The 22,518-nt window shown below is 41.5% G+C and overlaps 1 protein-coding gene across 1 annotated transcript; it reads right to left on the reverse strand.

Annotated features, from left to right (window-relative positions):
* Positions 1-321: 321 nt before the first annotated feature.
* On the reverse strand, positions 322-17,934 carry LOC139205175 (pleckstrin homology domain-containing family G member 4B). The gene is made up of 21 exons (XM_070835318.1): positions 16,851-17,934; positions 12,183-12,386; positions 11,890-12,013; positions 11,398-11,491; positions 10,787-10,873; positions 10,375-10,491; positions 10,076-10,174; positions 9,662-9,804; positions 9,390-9,528; positions 9,161-9,283; positions 8,888-9,052; positions 7,806-8,662; positions 7,191-7,440; positions 6,757-6,846; positions 5,715-5,939; positions 5,316-5,486; positions 5,047-5,224; positions 4,821-4,937; positions 4,197-4,475; positions 3,274-3,500; positions 322-669 (listed from the first exon to the last, which is right to left on the reverse strand). The coding sequence occupies exons 1-21, from the start codon at positions 17,872-17,874 to the stop codon at positions 664-666; spliced, it is 4,719 nt and encodes a 1,572-aa protein (XP_070691419.1). The 5' UTR covers positions 17,875-17,934; the 3' UTR covers positions 322-663.
* Between the last annotated feature and the right edge of the window lie 4,584 nt (positions 17,935-22,518).

Consider the following 22,518-nt stretch of genomic DNA (forward strand, 5'->3'; position numbering starts at 1 on the left):
AACCACTTCTTCATACCCCTTACCCCCTGCATCTATTTGTGTAACGGTCTCATTGTGCTGCTCTGTGTGTTGATCTGCAGGGTTCTCTGTGTGTGGTTTAACACTCGTGCTTAGTTATCAGTGGAAATATCTCAACTTGTTTTCAGCTGCACGCATACATTTGGCTTGTTTCACATACTGAAAGCCTTACTGAACTATGAAGCATTTGTATGTTGTACTGTCACTTTATTTTTTTTAGTCAGTAGCCTCGGGTGGAAATTCATGTTGCAAAGAAAGGAATACAACATGTTTTACATTTTTACATTTTAATCATCTGTACAAGCTTGTCATAACACAGGACTGGCAAGAAAAGAAAACAATTATGACAGTACTACATTGTGTGGATTGATCTGCCTGCTATTTTCTTGTTTTGTAAAATACATAATAAAAAACTCATCAACAATATAGACACTGATTCATACCTAGGTCAATAAAACAAATGTACAGATCACCAGCGTACCATCATGGCAGTGTATATCGTGCCAATTTTCAATTTACAGTCTCTAATGAAATGTTACATAATAGTTGAGCTTCATTTTCTTAGTGCTCCGCAGCTCTTAGTTACATCTCCTTGTCCTGATATACAAACTGCTGTGGCGTCAAGTAGCATTCAGCTTGAGGACTTCACAGCTATGAAGAAAGAAGGAAAAAACAAGAAGGGAGATTTAGAAAAACATCTTTTTTACATTATTAATTTATTTACTTGAGTCAACATGCAATATTATGTCAGTCATTTAAGGGGCCAATTTTAACAGCGTTAAACATCTTTTAGGTGTAAAATGGCATTACACAACATGCATTTTAAAGATTATAGTCAAACCAATAGTTCAATGGTTAGGGTTGCCCTAAATTTTATAGAACTTTTAGTAATAACTAGACATCAGTGTTGCTTACAACATCAAAGAGATGAGCAAAATATAACTTAAAATGTCTTTTTGAGCTAAAATGACTTGTGAAACATGTAACAAGTAGCATGGCTATGTCCAATTCCTGGTGTTTTTGATTTTATCTTCAAAATGATTAAACTAGATTAGACTAATTCTTTCAGATGCTCTACTATGGCTGAGTAAAGCATGACACACAATATATTTAAGTGCTAAAGTTATGCTATTGTCATAATTTGTCATATACAGAGTCGTTTACACTATATTTAAATGTTTGATGTCCATAATATTGTTATAACTTTATACTGAATGTTTATGACTAGACAACTGTGCTTTTTACAAGTGATAACACACTGGAAATTATTTTCACCACTAACTGGCACTCAAAGAATGAATAAGCCATGTTTTTCATAAACACTGAAACACTGAAATAGGCACTGTGGGTGATTTCAAGTTATTGCATATGTGAATGCATTAAAAATATCTGCCTAAACCTTTATCAAAACATGTAAAGGAGCAATCACATGTGCTTTTACTTTTCAAGTATTTAAGACTACTTTTGTGGTCGTACTGGGTAAAAGTTGACCATATATTTAAAGCAATATCCAAATGACAAAATATGATATAATATATAACAAAAATGATTCTAAATCTTTAATTGTCATTTAGGCTTGTTTGTGGATATAGATGGTGCTGTGGAAAAGAATTTCCCCAATGGGACAATAAAGTCTAAAGTCTAAAGTCTAAAAAAAGTCTAAAGGTCCTACAACAAAGTTGTTCTCATTTCTACATGCCTTTGTTTAAATGTAACTACAGATGAGGCTATTTTCATTCAGTCTATTTCCTACAACCTCCAGATCATCAAATGTAATGCTGCTAATTGAAATTTAATCTTTTATGCATTTAATCATTTAGTATACTGTGGTTATGCTAGTTTTTCCATGAGGTACAATACAACTATATATGAACGTTTGTTAAAAAACACAAACCAGAAATGCATTTCAAAGCCCCAAAACAAAAGCTGCAACAGAGCATGCATGAATTCAAACATACATAAAATTCTTGAAAACACGTGATTAATGACACAGATTTCCACCCTCATGTCAAATGGATGCACAAAGGAAAATGAGAGGATGATGAAACAAGTGAGAAACATGACAAAGAGCCAGAAGTTACCAAAACAAACCACCCATCAGGAGCAGAGCCCTCTAACCCATCAGGACACACTGTCATGCAGCACATAACACAGCAACCAAAAGCACATTTTCACACAGATTAGTAGTCAGGCCACAAGTTCCTCACAGTTGTTAATGAGGCTGTAAAGGGAACAACACAGACGTCCAGACTGCTACTTACTGAGCTAAAACCCCTCAGCTCTGAGTCAAACCACAGTAGAGAGGCCTACTGCTATATGAGAGGTCTTGCTCTGGTAAAAACAAAACAGCAAAAAGTAGTTGAGTGAAACTGAAGCTTCAACTATTCTGTACCATGTGTCTTTGAATCCTTTGAGTCTGAAATCCAACCTAAAACATGCCTGCTCATTTAAATGATTAGTTCTCTCCCTCACTGGCTGGTCAGTCTGATTGGCCTGTGCAGCTTGTTGGATTTCACTATAGCTTCACATTCAAATCAATGTGTGAAAAAAAGAAGAAAATATTGCCGTCTAAAGACTTTTGCAGATGACAGTTTTCTCTACATGAAGCACAGGTTCATGTTCAAATGTATACAATTTACAGGTGGAAAAATCAAACATCATCAATTTAATTGCAACAGTTTTCTAAAGCTCACACAGGGAGAAATTTTAATCTTAAATATCTTGTATATAATAATAATAATAATATGATCAGCTACTAAACCTAAACCTAAACCTAACCCGTTTGACAAAGGCCTTAAAGAGTAACACTGTGGATTATCTATTGCTTTTAGGGCATCTGAACACAGTACATTCAGGGCAGAATTTTCTACACTAGTAGATGAAGGCTGGATTCACAGGATGAATTGGAAAAAATACAGTATATTGTGGGGGTGAATTTGAAGAAGAATGAAGTAAAGGAAAGACAAATATGAATAGGGTAAAAAAGTGAAGTACTTTCTAATGTTTAACTGCCCCTGAACCCACTCACATTTGACTGTCACTGAAATAGCATAAAAAGAAAAAAATATATGCAAATTGCTATGAGGTAGTATTCATATTCTACATAAACACTGGCTTAAACTAAAGAGCCAACAAATATAAATGGGTAGCTTTCACCCATTTTTTTATCTAGCGATTCTCAAAGTACGCATGAAACAACTACAGTAATGCATCATCTTAGTCTGAGGTGATAATGAGGAAGACAATCACACTCACTGCTGTGATGAAGTTGGTGCCCTGGGGTTGGAGGTCTTCCTCTTTCTGGAATATCGAAGTAGACGCTATGGAGGAGGGAGGGGTGGAGGAGCACAGGAAAGAAGGGGGCTCGTTGTTGTTGTAGGAGTCCATGACGATGCTGGCGTGCCCTGGTATAGTGAGGGTACTCAGTCCTGTTACGCTGTCACTGGAGGTGCACTGGGAGGATGTCTCTGAGCTCTCAGTAACTGTCACACAACACACAGAGGCAGATACATTAATACTGTAATACTGTAACAAGCAACACAGGACTCCATTCATTTTCTTTTGATTTCAAGGAGGTCAGTCAGTGTGCAGGCAACTACCAAGTTCATCAGCTTGGTGTAAGATTTGAAATTTTCTGACTCCTAGTGGTAGCAGCAAAGAAGACAGTGATCTACATGCATGCCTGTAAAAATGCTACACACAAGGCATACCTATGTATGTTTTATGTTTTGGAAAATACAAAGGTACATAATATTAATAATAGCAATAATAATAATAATAATAAACTGTTATTTCAGATTTAACGTTCATGGATTTAGTGTTTTCTGCTTTAAGAAAACACAGATTACAGGAGTTTGAATTGAATTAGGGCCTTGTGTAACAGCTCAGAAAATATTTTCAGCAGAAAAAGGTAAACAGAAAAATAAGGAGAATGAGCTGCTGAATATGCCAATGCCAAAGTGCCAAGGTCTCTCCAAGAAAGTAAAGAGACAATTAACAGTTAAACTAGAGTGTTTATGCTGAAAATGGTATTTACAAAATCTTATTTTTTATCCAGATGTTTTCTGTTTCTGTTATTCACCAGTTCTCATCAAAATAAGTCAAAATGAACATAGACATTTTTTTGTTTACTTAACTGAGAATAATGGGCCTTATGGGTTCTACAGCAGTAAACTTACTCATGGAGGGCTGACTCCCGGTGTCCTGCTCCAGCTCATCTTCCTCTATGCAGTCGTAGGGCCACTGGGCAAAGGAGGGAACGCTGGTCATTGGATATGGATGCGTGTGTGGATGAGAGGGTGAGGAGTACAGATGAAGATTGAGCGAGCCCAGCAGGGAGGAGGATGACTGGCTGCTAGAGGAGGAGGTGCTGCTGTTGGAGATGGTGGAGTGAGGTCTCTTGAATGAAGTGGCGTATTCAAACGAAGGCACTGCGATTGATGCTCTGGTCCTAGACTCTGTTGGTAGAGACAAGCACAGTGAGCTGTGAGATCATGGAGGGGATGAAAAGGGACAAAGAATGTGTGAAAATTCCTGTGGTTGTTGATGATAATTAAAAATCTTTTTTTACAGCATCTTTGGTAAACCAAGAAAGAGGAGTAATGTAAAACAGTTTACTGTTTCTATTACAACACCTGTGAGCAAGCCAAGTTTTTGTGGTTTCAGCAAAGAAGTTTGTGTATCTGCATGATTAAAAGGTGAATCAAAGGTGACAAACTGGAGAGAGGAGGAGTGTAAGAGAGAGAGGAATAATAATCACATAATATAATTAAATAATTTACAAGTTTAGAAGAGGAGCTCACCTGACCCCTTCATGATATAGTCAATGGCTCTGTCACTGATAGCTGCATCGCTTGGCTTGATGTCCATGAAAGGCTTGCTTCCAATCCCCATAGACACCATCTCCTGCATGCGCAGCTCTGGAATCCAGAGATGTAAATCTTTAATGACAAATCCCATGTCTTACATGGGATGAAGGGTCTGAATGTTGCATTGATATTCAGATAAAAAAATTACACTTTAAAACACCTCTGTTTCTGAGCGCCTGCCTCCACAGAATCTTCCCTATGATGGCTGTCCACACCGCCTTAACCTCTGCGGAGCTGGCTTGGAGTATAAATGTGTCCTGTGACTTCCTGCGACGGAACCAAATCTCAAAGCGCAGGCCGCTGTCGCCAACATTTTCAGTCATACCTATCTCTGCTGTCTAAATAAAAAAAGAATAGGAAAAAGCATGACATTTACTATCATTACACATGCAGTGTATATCAGAAATGGCCCAAACAATAAATTCTTACTTTGAAGGACTGTTTATAGATGTAAATGTCATATCCTCCTTCGATCTTTTTGGTCTTGCTGAAGAGGATGAGGTCTTCAAACAAGAAGACGTGGCGGAGGTATTTCCTCCGTCCACACCAGACTATGAACTCATCCTGGCAGCGGAGTTGACCCTGCTCTTTTAGGTTCACCTGGAGAGGAAACACGGCCATTCACATGCGTCAGAGAGAACAATACAATTCCTGGTGGGACTCTGACCTCACTCTACTGTGTACATAACAAGATGACCTCCAATACAAAAATAGTTTTAATGACTTCTGTCTTGCCAGATTGTCTTATAGTCATGTTAAATGGTATTAAGCTTTTATGCTGATGTCAAAGTACTCATCATAGCAGCACATGGCTCTGACTCCACTTACATCACAGCCCCGAATAGCATCCATAGCCAGCAGGTCATTGCCATGGCGAAGCTGAAACTTGACCATCTCCTCTGCGGTGCGGAGGTCACTCAGTTCCTGTTCCTGGGACTGACTGCACTCTTTGATCAGGTCTTTCAGCAACAGCGCATATTTACTCATCCTCTGGATGGGCTTCAGCAAGTAGGACGCCAAGTCCATTTTGTCCCCGAGCTCCATTTGCTTATTCTAGAGACAGAGAGACAGTGAGGATTATTATCGTGGCCTTATTGCTTTTCTATAAAGACACAGACTTTTGAAAATGAGGCTACTCTATTTAAATGTAAAAGACGTGGGAGGTCGTGCAAACTGCTGGCAGGTCTTGTTTTCTTGTATACTGTTTATTGGCAATTAGCCAGCTGACTCAGCGTTGGGCATTAGAGCCATTATCACTATCAAAGGGTTTTTAAAAATGTATAACATATCAGCCTATTAATTTTTCTACATAAATAGATGAGTAAACAAACAAGGAGCCCTTGAACATGCTTATTAAAGAAATGCGATAAAGATATGAACTACGTGCTGCGTCTCACAGTTGAAAAATGAACTTTCCAGTGCCCTCTGGTGAAAAACTGTGTGACAAAAAGGTGACACTGTTTCTTAATTGACTCAATTTCAAATCCTTAAACAGAGACAGAGCGGTTATGATCATGACCATGACCACTGAGCTGCTCCGTTCACTGAAGAAAATGTGGTTGAAAGCTTAAAAAAGAAGAAGCAAGTTGGATTCTGTATTGTAATTTCTAATAATTTATTGCACTCATTTAATTGATAACAATGTATCTGTTATTAGCTGTCAATAATGGGCCTGTCGAAGTACTGGTTGGGCTCTAATATGTATATGTATCTTTTGTATTTTTCGATTAAGTACACTATCAAAATATCATGCATTCGCTTTTCAAAATGATTTCAAAATCTTGGCCTTGAGAGAGTTTTTCGTGTCTTGGTTAAGTGATGACCCCGGGACCTGCCTCTGTGTGACCAGAGCCAGAGTTTCCAGACGCACCTTAAAGAATTCATTCCCATGGCTGCTGAGCAGAGCGTCGGACTGGGGCTTATTCTTGCTGTACAGAGCATACATTCCAAACTGATCCTCCTGCACACAAGATTAACAAGTTACAACACTGACTACAGTAAAAAGTATGCAGACATTTCAGTATGCTTTGCCAAACACTATGAATGATTCAGCTCACAAGAGACTGTAAATGTAATTCTACGGGTTCAACCTTCAATCACATTCATTATGCTGCGGACAAGTCACAAACAATCTTGGGAACAATGTGATAGTGAAACTCCTACATTGCACTGGAAACATGGCATTAAGTTGTTTTGAAAAACGTCAGGAACTACAGGTCAACACATCATTACAGTCACTGTAATTGTGTTTTTAAGATGTCAGCGTGCCACATCAGGGCACACTGAGTGACGGCCTGTACTCACGTGTCTGAGAAAACAGCTACTGATGGACAACGGGGAGTGAGCACGTGACTCCAGCTCCTTTAGAAAATACTGACTGTGGAAGTCCCACAGTTTCTCCACATTCCCGAAAATTATGCTGCGTTTCCCCCGCAGGTCCTGGGGTAAGTCCAGGCGCTCCATCTCAGGGAAATAGTGCTCAATGATGTAGCTGAGAGAACGAACATACTCCCTTTCTGTGGAAATCATCTCGTCCATGATGTGCTGCACTTTACTGGTGAACAAAAAAACAAAAAAACAAAAAACATAAGGTGTAAGATTATTCATGACATTTATATTGCATTGGGATAATAATTAATATAATACAAGACAACTTTAAGTTATCACAAAGAAATTTAATTGATGATCAAGTCAAATACCTGTTAATTCCAGCATCTCAAATATGGATTTGTTAATTTCCTCAGCATTATTTCATTATACATGTCAATATTTGAGAATTTAGAGATGCTGGTAATTTTATTTTGCTCCTGAATTTCAGTGTTTGGTGTTTCCTGTATTTTGCCAATGCTTCTATACATACACACATAATGTGAAGTAACAATCCAGTTTATGTTCAGTATCAGTGCTTCAGTTCCTCACCTGCTCTGCTTCTTGCCGTCTCCTTCACTGCGTCTGTTGTGGATCCTGGAGGGCGTGGACATGCTGCGGCTGCGTCCTAATGCAGGGCTCGTCACATCAGGTCTCTGCAGCTTCTTTTCTGCAGACACGTTATTAGCTACCTCCAAACCCTTGATGTACACACCCGTGTAGCCGTGAATGTGGCTGACATCTGAATGGCCGCTGTCCCTTGGGCTCAGCTCATAGCTCATGGTCTTCTTCATGATCTTCTTCATTGGCTGCTTGCGGAGGCGGGCGGCCGCGGAGTAGACGGGCTCCGAGTGGCAGGAGATGGTCGAGTCGATGGTGCAGTCGCTGTCCGTGTCATCAAACGTGGACGGACTCTGCCTCAGTTTGCTGTCAGTGTCGGTGGGGAAAATGAAGTGCGAGGAGGAGACTGAATTGGAGGGGCTCTTGGAGAAAGGCCCTGCAGAGTGAGGCTTGTTGTCCTCAAAAGTTAATGGCGTAATTGTCCCAGGTAAAAGCACACACGCATTAGCTCTATTATGTTCTGTAGTGGCAACCTGGCTTTCTGCAGTCTTTAAAGAAGCCACAGTATCAACAGCTGTAGAGTTCGGTGCTGCTGTCAATGTCTCTTCCAACTGCTGCTTGGTCTGCTGACATTTGTGCCACACGGTGTTCCACTGCTGCAGCTGCTGAGGGCTCTCCAGGGAGAGCACCATGTCATTGAGGGTGCTGAAGTTGTCCGTGGAGAACTTGGATGCCTCGGTGTAGTAATCCTGCAGTATCTGCACCACAGATGACGAAAGTCCAACACCTGGAGTGTCCAGACTCAGGTGACAGAAATAATCCTGGCAGTGCTCCATCCACTGGTTCGCCTACAGATTTGAAAGAGCAATTTATCTCCTCTGACTACTATAAAACTTATAAGATACTGCTCATAACCTTTACATTCTTAAGGGGTGACAAAGCTCTCTGGTTTAAACATATGTATACACCAGATACACTGTATACCAAAAACCCAAAATTAGTAAAATATAAAAAGTTGTTGACAGTGGGCTAAGCTTAGAGTAAAATGTAACATAACTTTTGACAATACTTACTGAGTCATAGAATTCATACAGGTTGGTGAGGATGTCTAGCCTGGCCTTCCTCTTCTCTACTCTGCTTAAGATGGAGCCCAGATGTTGTTTAAAGTCAAGGAGAGCCGACCCTGGAAGGGACTCCGGGGAGTCTTTCACTAGCTGCAGGCCATGCCTCTGCTGGTGCTGCCAGGATAAGGACAAAGATGATCAGTTTAGCACTGCTTGTCTCCTATAATAACACATAGGAGGTGGTCCACAAGGAATGTGTTTTAAAAATGTGGCGCTATTTACCACTGACTCTTCCAGAAACTGATCCAAACTCTCTCTCATCTCCTTAATTTTGGACACAGACAGAGTCAATGACTCCAAAGGTGCGAGTTGCTTCTCTCCCTCTCTACTGAACCACAGGTTGATCTGGAAAGAGAAGAGGCGTGTTTACTGATTGAGTATTTCCAAAAGAGGAGAAAATCAGCTATAAGGTTGCAGCACAGATGTCAAAACTGAAATAGTTTAAGCTCACCTGTTGTGTTTGCTCCTCAAACTTGCGCACCTCCAGCAGGCTCTCCAACTGTTTCTGAGACTTGTTGGATAAGATCACAAGCTTATGGACTTCTTCATCTACTTGGTTGTATAGTGCATTCAGCATGTCTACAGCATCTCTAAATGAACAAAGGAAACAACAACGGGGCAAAACAGGTTATGTAATTAAGGTTATTGTTATTATCACCACAGGTTTTACTCATATTAATAGTTCTCATGTAGTTTAGAGCCCATTCATTCTTCCTACCATACCTGTAGTTTTCATTCTCACAGGCCTCTTCCTTCCTGATGCGGGCGAGGACGGTGCCTCCTTCCAGACGCAGTCTGTTTAGCCGGGTGTCATCTAGTACACACTTCATGAGACGCCTCTGCTGTTCCATCATCTCAGATACCTCCTGAATTAAACGTGCACAGCAGCAAATAAAATCAAATGAGTATGTTGTCATAGTGGATGTAATCCCAAATGAAGTGAAGTACCTTATTTATTTCAAACTCATAACAAAATCCTGTCCAAGTAAATGATTTCAATGGGCACAAAGTTAACCATAAAACAAACTCCTGAAGTGTTTACTCCTGTTAGGAGAAAAGAGGCCACAGACAGTGTTTTTGTGTCGAAGGAGACGCATAAATCAGAGGGGCAGGCTGCCTGCAGGAGGTGGGTCTGACCTCAGAGGTCTTCAGGTTGCCGCTGTTGCTCAGTGTGCTTATAGACTCCTGAAGGGAGGAGATAGCTGCGCTACAGCTGCTGGCAAATGGTTCAATTTTCTATGAGAAAGAAAAAGAGATGGGCAGAGATTATCAGCACTAGCAGTGTTAGAACATTCACTTACTGGAGACCCATGTAACAGTGTGAATTAAAAAAAATATCTTTCGAAAGGTATCCCGGCCCTCTCCAAGCTCTTAAGTAAGCTTGCAAATATTGTTTATAATGTTGGCTACAGTCCAGCCACCTCTGTCACACCCACCTGCCTGAAGTGGATCCAGTGGTTGTGGTCATAGTGGAAGGTGCCCTCCAGGTCTCGTGTGAGCTGAGTTTGGTCGATGTGCTTCAGCAGGGCTTTCAGAGATGATAGCGTCTCAGTCTGTGGCAAGAAAAACACAAACTCACACTCAGGTCTCAGTTTGAGCGCTGTCCCACTTCAAAGCTAAAGTAACATTAGCTGCCCACGGGCCAATTCCTGCTGTCTTCCAATCTGTGTCATCACGGCCTATAGCGATGAGATTAGACAGGAATTCATCAAATCTCAATCTAGTTACAAACAGGGTTAACAAATGTGAATTCTTGTAAATCACTTATTGAATCTATTTAGATCTAGCATTCAGCAACATGAGATTGAAATACTTCTGATCCATCTGACAGTAAGAGTCCTTATTTACCTGTACATTGATGTCTCTCTCCGGTTTGGCTGCGGCCTCCTTGTCCACCAGGAAGAGAACTGAGTAAAGTGCATTTGGTACTAATGCCTGAGAAAAATATGCACAAGCAATTTTCTTAAATCACTTAAAATAAAGAAAATAAATTTGAATACATGTAGATTCTTTTTTACATGAACAGCTAAACATAGTTTACTTATAATGTTGCATTGTGGTTTACAGAATTTCCGTCCTTACATCAGTAAGAAACTCATCATCATAACATGATGATATGACTCTTGCAAGTCGGGTGCAGCCGGCCCGCTCCCAGTGTGTGGTTAAAAACAGACAAGTAAGCACAGGTTTCTCCTCCAGAGCCCTGAGGGCAGCCTTTTTCAGAAAAATGTCTTGGAAGTGAAGTCAGTACCAATTCAAAGGTGTGCCTCTTTAAAAAACCAAACTGTGTCAGAGGCTGAGCGACAGAACAATAAGAAATGTGCAAGGAATGCCATAATATAATAACTCTCAGAGAGACTTGGAATTGTAGCACAGAGGACAACAGAGATTTAGCCGGGCCTGAAAACTCTTTGGGCGTGTGTCGGAGGGTAATTACATATTTTCCACTGTGGGCTCACCTGCAATTCAGACAGAGATGACAACAGAGCTGGAACCGGCTGCTGCCTCCTGCTGTCTATTACAACAGACAGACCTTGGTCCCGCCTTTCTTTCCTGAAACCAAAGAAAGAAAGAAGGAAAACCTGAGCAAAAAAGTATCTGTAGATTAGAGACGTTCATGAGTCCAACAATTCAAATTACATTTAAAAGACATCGATTTAAATCATTTACTTTTGTACAGCTTTGGTGGATGTATGTATTACATTGCTTTACAAAAAACTGAAACGTATAAATAGTACTCTGAACATCAACAAATATCCAGCAGTGCCGACTAGAAAGGCCCTGTGAGACTGTCAGTTTTTTCATTCTCGAGTTTACCAACAATGACCTATACACAGTATATCTGCATGGGACGGTAGTCACGTTCACCTCAGGGGAATGAGACAGGTGTGCGAGTTACTGGAGTCATTCTTAACACAAAGACACACACATGCTAAGAATGCGTGACTTACCGCAGCGTGGAGTAGTAGTAGCCCAGTAAACAGGTGAGGTCAGTGACCGTGCAACTCTCACCTGCCCACACCTGAGCTCTTGTGCACACCTGCAGCACTGACCTCCCACTGCGATCTCTGTTTCCTGGAAGAGAGAAAGGCAGCAGCTACTATCACTTTCTATGTTAAGAGTGTTTTAGCTTTTTTAATTGAGTGTTATATATTAAGTTTGTCTCATAATACCTGTATGACACGCTGTAGGGTCAAAATGAAAGCAGCTAGCTTTAGATATGACCGAATCACTCATCCCCTACCTGGTAGGATCACAGCACCCGATGTGAGCAGCTCCTGATTGACCCCTGACACCAGTTTGGGGAGGGCAGAGTTGCTCTCGTCGGAAGAGCTTGATAGTGAATCCAGCCCGATGGTCGTACCACTGTCAGCTTTAGGACTCTGTGACTCATCTCCACTGTGCCTGTGCCGCCTGCTCTCACTGTTACTGGTGTCATCACGTTGTCCTGTAGAAACAATTATGAATAGTCAGCACAAATTGTCAGATAAATCTGATAAATTCTCTGAGTAATAATTACTAAGCAACTACAAAAATACAATACAATGAATAGAAATTACAATCTTCCTTTCACCTCAGAACTTTTGTACTTCCTCGTAATACCTCAAGTGTTTACTAGTAGTGAGTTCACTCTGATTCATCACGGAGACCAGATGTTTAGTTAGCCTGACTCATAGGTAACTCTGGCATTATTAGACTCTCATACCTTCACATCCTCCTTCTCAGTCCTCCAAACCTCGAGGCTCTGTTTATAGTTATGCTGCTCCTGACATTCCCAAGTGGTACCACAGTTTATATCCTATTACTGAGGCAGCGAAACAACATGCAAATCTTCACACAGATTTCAGTACCTCCGTATGCCCAACTGGACACTTCACTGTGCTGCATTATTTTTACAGATAGTGTGTAAATTACAATGGCAGCACTCTGTGGTACACGGCAGTAAGATAAAATAATTCCCAGGTACTAAACAAAGCACCAGGGTTGAAAAGGATATATAATTATAGTAGAATTGCGATAATTACTCAATTAATGATTAGTAGATGAACTGAATAATATCCTGCAATAAATTTGATGAAATTGATTTTAATAATTTTTAAGTACAACAAAAAAAGATTTTGCTGCTTTTCTCTGTCACATTTGATAGTTAAGTGAATATTTGGGGATTGTGGGCTTTTAGTCAGACAATGCAAGACATCTAAATATGTTACTTTGGACTCTGGGAAATGGTAATTTTTCACAATTTTCTGAAACTTTGTTAAAAAAATGACTAATCTGGAAATAATTTGCAGATCATTTGACAATAAAACAACAGCCCCGGTATAAACGCAGAAGAAGACAGCTCCCAGTATTCAATCTGTAGTAACCTAAAACTGCCATGTTTGCAGCTGTTTTCATTGGTTTGCAGCTGTTGGACCCGAAAGCAGTTTCAACAGTGACATAGTTCACACCTGGACCTGGTGCGCAGCATGTTTATAAGGCAGAGTACAGCAGCAATATCTCCTCTGCCCAGTTGTGAGGGTTGTGGCTTTTTGTGCTTTTTTGTTTTTTATGGCAGGACCAAACCCATGCAGCACACTAAAGCCTTGTCTGCCCTACTGATATCACACTTCCCTTTCTCATTAATTTGAGCTAATTTATTCTTGAGCATCAATAAACCAGGTTGTGACAAACATTTTATGAGAAGAGTGAAAATACCATACAATAAGACTGTCTATAGCCATGCTATGCTATGATCTGCTATGCTATAATTAGGCAGAGTGATGCGTTGAGGGAAATGCTAAAGGTAAATGCTAACATGCTCACAATGTCAATGCTAGCATTCTGATATTTAGCTGGTATAATGTTTATTAGATTCACCATCCTAGTTTAGCATGTTAACGTGCTAGAATTAACTATTAACAACTAAATACAAAGTGCAGTTGAAAGTTCAAAGTGCAAGTCCCCGCAAGTATTTAATCACAAACCAAAGTTTTGGACAATGTGAAATTTTGCCCTGATGGTATTGGGATCACCAAAGCTATTCTGATTTTATCCTCTGGGGACCATAAATGTCTGTTCATAGCAATCCACTACAATAGCTGTGGAGATATTTCAGAGAGGGCCAAAATGGTGGACTGTCCAGCTGATCAGAGGAGTGACATTACCGTAATGAATTAGGTGCTTTCCAAATATCAGTCATCCAAACATGAATAGGCTTGAAAATAAACCTTGATAGGCCATTTTCCGACAAACTCTGCCAATAGATCTGTGATTATGGATCTGTCTCTGATGGACACCTGATGTGTGTTGTCTTTTTAAACAGTTTGAGGCCTCTTGTATTGTCCTGCTCTGTTCTGTGACAGTAAACCCTCCCAGCTCAGCCTCTATTGTCTTCAAACAGTCGGTGCATTTCCTGTGCGACTGTGTGACTGGGCTTGTGTTTGCTGCATGTTTCCTAAATTGCTTTGTTTTCAGAGGAAGTGACAAACCTAGAGTAAAGCCTCCTGAGTATTGTCCTGCGTGAAACTCTGGTTTTTGTGTACTCTGCGGGACACATTTGAAAGCCATCAAATAGGCAAAATCTGCACAGGTTATTGAAGCTTTGAGTTAAGGATCAGATGTTTTGATATTGATATTTCATATATGAGTTGGCTGGCTCATATCATGAGTAATTCAACACTTCCGGAGTATTTTTTCAGAGTGGTGTGAGTCAATGCAAGTTAGATCTTGTGTTTCTGGACTGAATGGACTCTCCAAAGACACCGGCATAGTTTGAAAGGCTTTTCTTTCGTGGATCCCCAGTGGCTGATTGATTCACAAAAGAAACTTTTGCAAATGAGGCAACCCATCTGGGATTGGTGCAGCCCCCAGTCCCAATAACACTGTAGGGTCATCTCATTGTGAGATGCTGGGGTTCCTGTGGTTGGTTTACAGGGTTTACAGGAGCCTTTGTTGCCTTTGAAACATCGCTGTGGGAAACCTGCTTTGCAACAGCTGAAATACAATCCCCTCTGAGGTTATCTCAGCAACGCAAAAGTGATGTGATTTAACTACTGTACTTTTTACCACATTTAAATGAACATATATGATTGCCTTTGTTTAAAAATTCTGTACTAACAGCCTCAGCTATGGTCTGCCATTGTCCAGGGTTAGGTTTAAAAGATCTGAATAAACTCAGTCAGTTTTCATCTCACATTTCAATTCACGGAAGAATCTGTGTTTTCTAAAAACAGCACGAATCCCTTGGTGGTACTCTCATATTGCTTTCCTGTGCAACCCTGTATGAACTAACACAAAAAAACAGACTGACAGTGGTAAAGAAAACATAGGGTTGTGACTTAAGTTCTGTTTCCAGGGCAGGGCCATACCTGTCCCCTCAACGTGCCAAAGAACACACAGGGGACTTTGAAAAGCAATCTGTCAACGGTCACAGCGCTAATGCTTCAGAGTTATGACTCAACTCAGACTCCTGCTGCAGCCACCCAATGAAGTGTTGTAACCAGTCCTGCTGCAGGGTATGATTACACAGCCTGGTGACAAATCACAATTATCTGACTATCATGACTGAAACTTAGTTTTCACACCCTTAGGTTGTATTATTTGATAAGCGAGAATTGATGAGTCATAGACATTCATGACAATTAATCCACTGTTGGAAAAAAACAAATTTGTCAATACCGAAGAGGTTTTGTAAAATAACACAATAGCAACAAAGATTTCTTTAAACACATCATAGTTCTCACAGATACTATCCAGATTTTTAACCATATAACCAAATTATAACTGTATAGTGAAGGATGGAGTATCACAGTATCAGGATGAGGCTGGTGTTAGTCAATATTTTACTTATTATCAAACCAAAACTAAAAGTGTGTTAGTCTATCTCTCAATACCTTCTGACATTTCTATCCTGTTTGTGGAAACCAGACCCAAGTTCACTTGTTCCCACTAAAAACCAATCTCCAAACAAAGCTGGGCACAGTAGTTTTTAGCAAACGTGCATTTGCTGCAGACTATTTTCAGCCAGTGATTCATACACATTTTGGTTTTCTAGTGAGTATTTATGGCAGCAGCATGGTGTATTTGGGGTTAACTCAAAATAAATCACAGCGCTCATGTTCATTGTGATGAAGCAACATGTCGCCCTGAACATCTCTGTTGCACAATTCTGTGATTTAGTGATTTTGGACATCAATAGAAGTCTATGGCAAAGTGAAATAAGATATGTCAGGCTGTGGTTACACAGGCAATAATTTATGATAAATTACTTTACTTTATGATCAATTCATCATTTGGTGTTTTTGAGAGATTTTTGACAAAAATTTAAATTTGAATGCTGCCAGCCTTATAACTTAAGTAGAAATAGTTGTACACATTGTACTGAAGCTCCATTATGAGCAAAAGTCCTGCACTCAGAATTTTACTTTGGTAAATGGACAATTATCATCAGCAAAATTTACTTTAAATTACTATTACCAAAACAATGACTATTATGAGGGATACAGTGATGTGGTTGGACATTTTTTGTTGAGGTTAATGATGACCTTTGTATTATGTACACCATTAGGTATTCATTTTAAACAATGCTTCATGTTGTGTAACTTGGTCATATGTTTTGAATGTTTAATCTTAATCTGCAAAGTAACTATAGCTGTGAAATAAGTCTAGTGGAATAAAACATACTATTTTCACCTGAAATGTAGTGGAGTAGAAGAATCAAATGCCATAAAAGACAATTATGTCCTGTCAGTAAAGTACAACTATCTCAAAACTGTATTTAAGTCCAGTAGTTGAGTCAACGTACTTTGGTGCTTTCAGCAGCTGGTAAAGTCAACAGAAAATATATTTGCCTGCAATATTGTTGACAGTAACGTAAGTGTTTTGTAAATTGTGACAGTGAAGGGTTGAATGTCAGTGCAGCATCACATACCTGACTCCTCTTTGCTGCTTCTCCTCTCAGAACCAGGAAAAGCTGCCTCGATATCCAGCTTCCCAAAGCGAAGAGCATAGCCATTCATCAGCTTTTTGGGGGAGATGCTAGCTGAGCCTCCAGAAGAGGATCGTTCCCGATGGCCTTTGACCTGGCCTGCCTTGTTAGTCCTCTCCAGTGATTTTGATCGTCTTTCTGCTCGTCTCTCTGCACTCCTCAACCCCCTCTGTAAGTAAAGTAAAGGTGTGCTGGGCCTGGAGTCATCGCCACTGAGCCAGCCCCGGCTACCCAACCTCCGAGATAAGTGTTCTCTGGAGGAGGTCCGGGTGTCGGGGCTGCTGCCTGGTGTCACTGTACTCTCTCTTAGGCTAGAGCCGTGCTCTGGGCTTTCCTCCAGGATGGATTCAGAGCTGGACCCAAGGCTCATGGGGTTCTGCAGGGCTTCCATGTAAGATTTCCTGAAAAGTCTCCTGCTCTCGAAGGCTACAGAGTCTCTTGGGAGGCGACGTCGAGGGCCGGGGTTACTGAGGTCTGTGCTAAAAGAGAGCATCTTGGATACTGGTCCTCTCTCTCTCCCACCACCATCCTCACTCCCTTGTCCTATCCCACACTCTTCAGTGGGTCTTTCGAGTTTAATGATGGGTGTATCAGTGTCCGGTGAACTGACACTGTGGTTCTTACTTCCGGAGTCCATACGGGTTCTGTTTGGGGAGGTGGGCTCAGAGAAGATGGAGTCAGCTCCCTGAGAGTGCAGGGACTCTCTGGAGCTGCGGTGGCTGTCCAGAGTCCCTGTGGATCCGCTGGTGCTGCATGTGCTAAGATGGCCACGGAAGCCACCTCTGCTGCAGCGTGCTTGCATGATGGCGTCGGAAGTGCTGCTGACGAACAGTGGGTTGACCACGTTCTTCCACGGCGTCCTGTACACAGCCGTACCAGTGGTAAGCAGACAGTTCTGTAGCGGGTGCAGGTTTCGATCACGTGTTACATTCTGCAAGAACTCAGCTGTGAAGACGCTGCCATACATGCTCTCTGCGATGGGGATTTCTGTAATGGCCTGCCCACTGGTCGACAAACATTTTATTACTAGCTTGGCAGTCTTGCGGCCTAAAGGAACAATCTGTAAGTAGAAGTCTCCTTGCTTTAGTCGCACTTTGTGCAGAGGGGCAAGCTGCAGGACGACTTTCTCGTGGATGCAGAGTGGCCACCCCTCATGATAGAACAGCAATCCCCTGAACCTCACCTGAGAGAAAACAGAGAGGTCAGTCAATACCCACTCCCATAGAAGATTATTATCATTTGTGTGTCATGGCTCAGCTGTGGTACGACTTGCATCATTTCAACTGACATCTGCAAAGCTGTGTTCAAACACATGTTTAACTTTAATGGAGACACAAGATGTTTTCATGGGACGCGCTTGATGAATCACTGACAACGCTCATAGAGGAAAACTTGTCTGATCAGGCCTTGTTTCACAGCAACCACAACACAAATCTTCACTATGACAAAATAAAAAACAGACCCTAAGGGCACTGTGCTGAAGGGTTGGCTTTTTTCATCTTGCATGGATGTCAAGGTAAAGACTGAGGATGTGATCTTCCTCTGAAGCCTCTCATATTGCCTGCAATACAAAGACTCTTATGCATGGCAAGCTGTTCTCAGGGGCAAGGCTTAGCTGAAACTATTGCTCTGTGGCTATCGTCACAGTGTAATCACCGGAGAGATGAATACAGAGGAATAAAGTTTCAGTGCTTTGGTCATAGAGCCCTAACCCCTAGCAATCAAAGCTTGTGAGAGAGAATATTAAATTTCACTGTGGGCCCATGAGTCCATGGCAGCCTCTCAAACAGACCACAGTTTCCCTCTGTTTCCCTATTCAGAGAAGGATGGCTGCTTTTCAGCTTGTTTTTGGAACAATCATCATTTCTGTCTCAGTCTGATGCTCCCCATTCCCACTCAGCAAATATATTCACACTCACCAGCTCTGTTCTCACATTCTTTGGTCAAACATATTGTGTCTTATTGCTTCAATCCCTTATGTTTCAAGATGTTTATTGCGCCAAAGTGTTTAAAGGAGTACATGAGTTAGCATGACCTGATACATGGAAACATGTTTCAGTGAGGCTTTAAGTTCCCTACTGGCCCTTTGCCAACCTTTTATTTCCAAAAGATTTAAGGCCAAAAGTATGATCTGAGTTAAATATCTCCAACAGCACAGCAGGAACTCACTAAAGTTAGTGCCAGGTAAACCTCTCTCAAAATGCATTCTGAAATAAATCACAGAAGGCAGTATGAGATTCCCTCGATTTAACCTCAGACGCTGCATCCATCAATCACTCACACAGGTTTCTTGTTGGATAATCTGCAGAATCCTCTTGGCAGGAAGTAAGAAGTCAATGAGGCAGCGGAGGCCGTCTCCTCTGTACTGCCTTTCCACCACACTGAAGAGCTGCCACAGGACGGTGGCAGCGGTGGCACTGAAGGGTCTGTACAGGGCTGATAAGGTGCTCTGAATACAGTTGTCCAAAGACTCAGCGTCCTGAGGGGGAAAAAATAGCTGGGTTAGGTTGGATAGCTTTCTTCAGGTGAAGCTTGTGCTAAATGTGTTATGGTAACAAGACAGCTCAATGCCACACAAAGGCCATTTTTCCCAAGATGTAATAGAACAGAGCTAACAAAGGATGATTTTCCATTGATTTTCACATTTGTACAGTAGTGAAAGTATTCAGCAAAAAGCAAAGCCATAACATCAGATTTTTTTTGTGACCTCTTGGGGGTTCCAGGTAGGGAAGCACTGGTCTAGATTGCTAGAAACACAAAGAGATGACATTTATTCAAGATTATAATAGTCTGCGTGCTGGCGGATGTGTGAGGCTTAGGATCAGCAGTGCTTCGAGCTAAATGCTAATATTCAGTATGCTAACACATTCACAATGACAATGCAAACATGATGTTTACCATGTACACCATCCTAGTTTGGCATGCTAGCATTTACAAATTAGAAGTAAACAAAATGGAAATGTCCTAACAATTAAAGTAATCCATTCAATAGTTGACAAGGTATTTCACTGAAGGCAATGTCAACCTTCAGGTGGCCTTCAAGGAAAAGTCAGAGGGTCACGTGTTAGTAGAATACATTCTATGCCACAAATTTCACAAAATAATGTCAGTTATTGAGGTATTAAATCTGGCCCAAAGCGGTGGACTGACTGACTCGCCGACGACCAACATGACATCCCTCAAGCTTTGTTGCTAGCATGGTTAAAAATATCAAATCAATTCTATAAAATTACTACTAAACAGCAAGGCATCTGCTTACTGTCCATGTAGTTCAACTAGATAAACATACAGTTGCATATGCGCATGAGCACTGAGTATGATCCATCTTAGCCAGACAGTCAGGAAGTTTGAACATGACAGGAAATGTCCGCCATGATGGTCTTTCCATCAGCGGGAGGGGAAACACCTGGTGGGTGTGACGTCACTGTCAGCGGACACAAACAGCAGAACTGGAAAGTCCAAACTGGAGCCTGGGTTGGAGCAACATTACCCACTAATAACAATCATGTCATTGCTGACTATTATATGACCCTTACATGACCTGGGTCACCCCCACCTGTCACTACCAGAGCAGATGATATCAGATGATGTCTGACACTGTTAGTTACAAGGGACATTTGGGATTAGAATAGTCCCGGATAAAGTTGACCTGGTCGTGTAGTTATGTTCACGGTTCAAGCTTTGACCTTCCTCTCAGCAGTCGGAGCCAAGGCCAAACATCCCTCAGCTATCTGTCCTTCCCAAATGGAACACAACAGTGGAATAGAAACATCTGTCTCCAATGATAACAAAACAGATAGATAGCAATGCCAGGGAAAGTCCCACACTATGACAACTGTGAATCATATTGAAGAACGTGAGGAGTTGAGGACTTCACTTGAATGCCTACACAGCATTTACATGACAATGAAAGAGTAAAAAAAAAGGATGCCTAGAAATCAAGAGATCGTCTGTGCTGCGGTGAATTTAGCCTGTCAGACAGCCCATGTTTCACCCTTTGTATGATCTGTCCTGTTGATCTAAGCAGCTCAGCACCATCAATTATAGGAGAGTGAGTACAGTTCAGTGCATTGGTACACATGCCACGACTCTACTACAAGGCGCTCATTGTGCACTCCGCCTCTCTAAGTGGTATGTGCTGTACAGTGTTGGTGCCCTGAAACAAAACGCCCACCTCCATTAGCAGTCAGCCTGCTTTTAGTGAGACAAAAATGTCTCTGGGCATTAGTCACTGTTGCACCCGGGAGGAGAAGAATAACATGGAGTTTTATTGGAGGAAAGCTAACAATAGGAGGAAAGCCCTCACTACATAGTTAGGACAGACCAGCAAGTTTCTCTACAGGTTCCCAAGGCAGAAAAACAGTGGCAGTGACAGGAGTGGTGTTTTGAGGAACAGTTACTCTGCATAGCAGAGACTTGAGGTCAATAATAAATCAAATACTTTTCAACCTGTTGCACAGGAGTGGCTGTCATGTAATTTAATGCTACAACGATGCCACAAAAACTGCACTTAATCAAATGACACTTGCATAACACAGTGTTTACATTCAGAGTAGTGGCAAATATGCAATACATTTACATCATCACCCTGTAGATAATAGCTTACATAAAATCCAACATATACAACTTTCCATTGTCAGGAAGTATTTGGAACTTGTAAAAACTGTCACCTGGCTGGTGGGAGACATATTTGCATTTCTCAGCAGAACAACTGAGTTTAGCCACCAGAGCTGAGCTTCCCATCCGCTCTGAGCCACAGAGGAATGCAGTGTGTATGGTTGTGTATGTCTAGGCTCAGACCCTCAGCCAGGACAGGAGCCTTTCTGATGCCAGGTCTTTGTAAGCGGCCGCCTGTGCGATGGAGGACTGAGGTGGTAATTAATGGCTTCATGCTCCAGGTGGGATACTTTTGTCTGCACCGTCAGTAAACCAGCTGTTCAGAAGGTGCACAGAGCCAGTAAGTAGGCTGAATAGGGGGAGAGGGAGTATCTCTCAATCAAAGAGGCAAATGTGTGATTCTCTTTAATATTAAGGTATTTGAAGTGGGAGCAAATATTGGAATATAACTAAAAGTTTGTGACACTAAAAAACTGTTACGTTAAAGTTTGTTTTAGGTTTTTCAAGTAAATTATGTGAGACATCAAATACATCAAGGGCAAATGTTTCATTAGATGGCATCTCTGGTATCCCTTTAAAGCATGTGTTTTACTGCAAAGTGGTAGAAGGAAAGAATCAAAGTCGGATGAATAGAAAGAGAGGAGGGGTGCATCACAGAGAAAGAAAGAGTGAGAGACCTACAGAGACAGAGAGAGAGTGAGCGAGAGGTGGTCACTGACACATTTAGTGGGTCAGGGACACAAAAGGCGCTGCCTACCAGGCCTCCAGTGGAGCATGAAGCCACCAGGGGAGTGTAACAGGAGAGCCCTGGAGCCCCCATACAGACTGCTCACTAACCAACCTGCTAACAGCCTCAAAGACAGCAGGCTGACAAAGGCCACAGGTTGCTCAGACCTGCCCCGCTGCCAGGTGCCAGGACGCCAACAAAAGAGCCTAGTGAGACCTTACCATTGAGCCTGCAGTTTGATTCAGCTTTTGATCTGTACCAACAGAA

The sequence above is a fragment of the Pempheris klunzingeri genome, chromosome 8 (genome assembly GCF_042242105.1).
Source record: "Pempheris klunzingeri isolate RE-2024b chromosome 8, fPemKlu1.hap1, whole genome shotgun sequence".
Lineage (NCBI taxonomy): Eukaryota > Metazoa > Chordata > Actinopteri > Acropomatiformes > Pempheridae > Pempheris > Pempheris klunzingeri.

Coding starts and splice junctions, on each gene's coding strand:
- LOC139205175 (XM_070835318.1), bottom strand. CDS start 17,874: ATGTATGGCAGCGTCTTCACAGCTGAGTTCTTGCAGAATGTAACACGT. Junction 8,663..8,887: donor TGTATGAATTCTATGACTCA/GTAAGTATTGTC, acceptor TCAAATCTGTAG/GCGAACCAGTGGATGGAGCA. Junction 3,501..4,196: donor CGGGAGTCAGCCCTCCATGA/GTAAGTTTACTG, acceptor GTTGTGTGACAG/TTACTGAGAGCTCAGAGACA.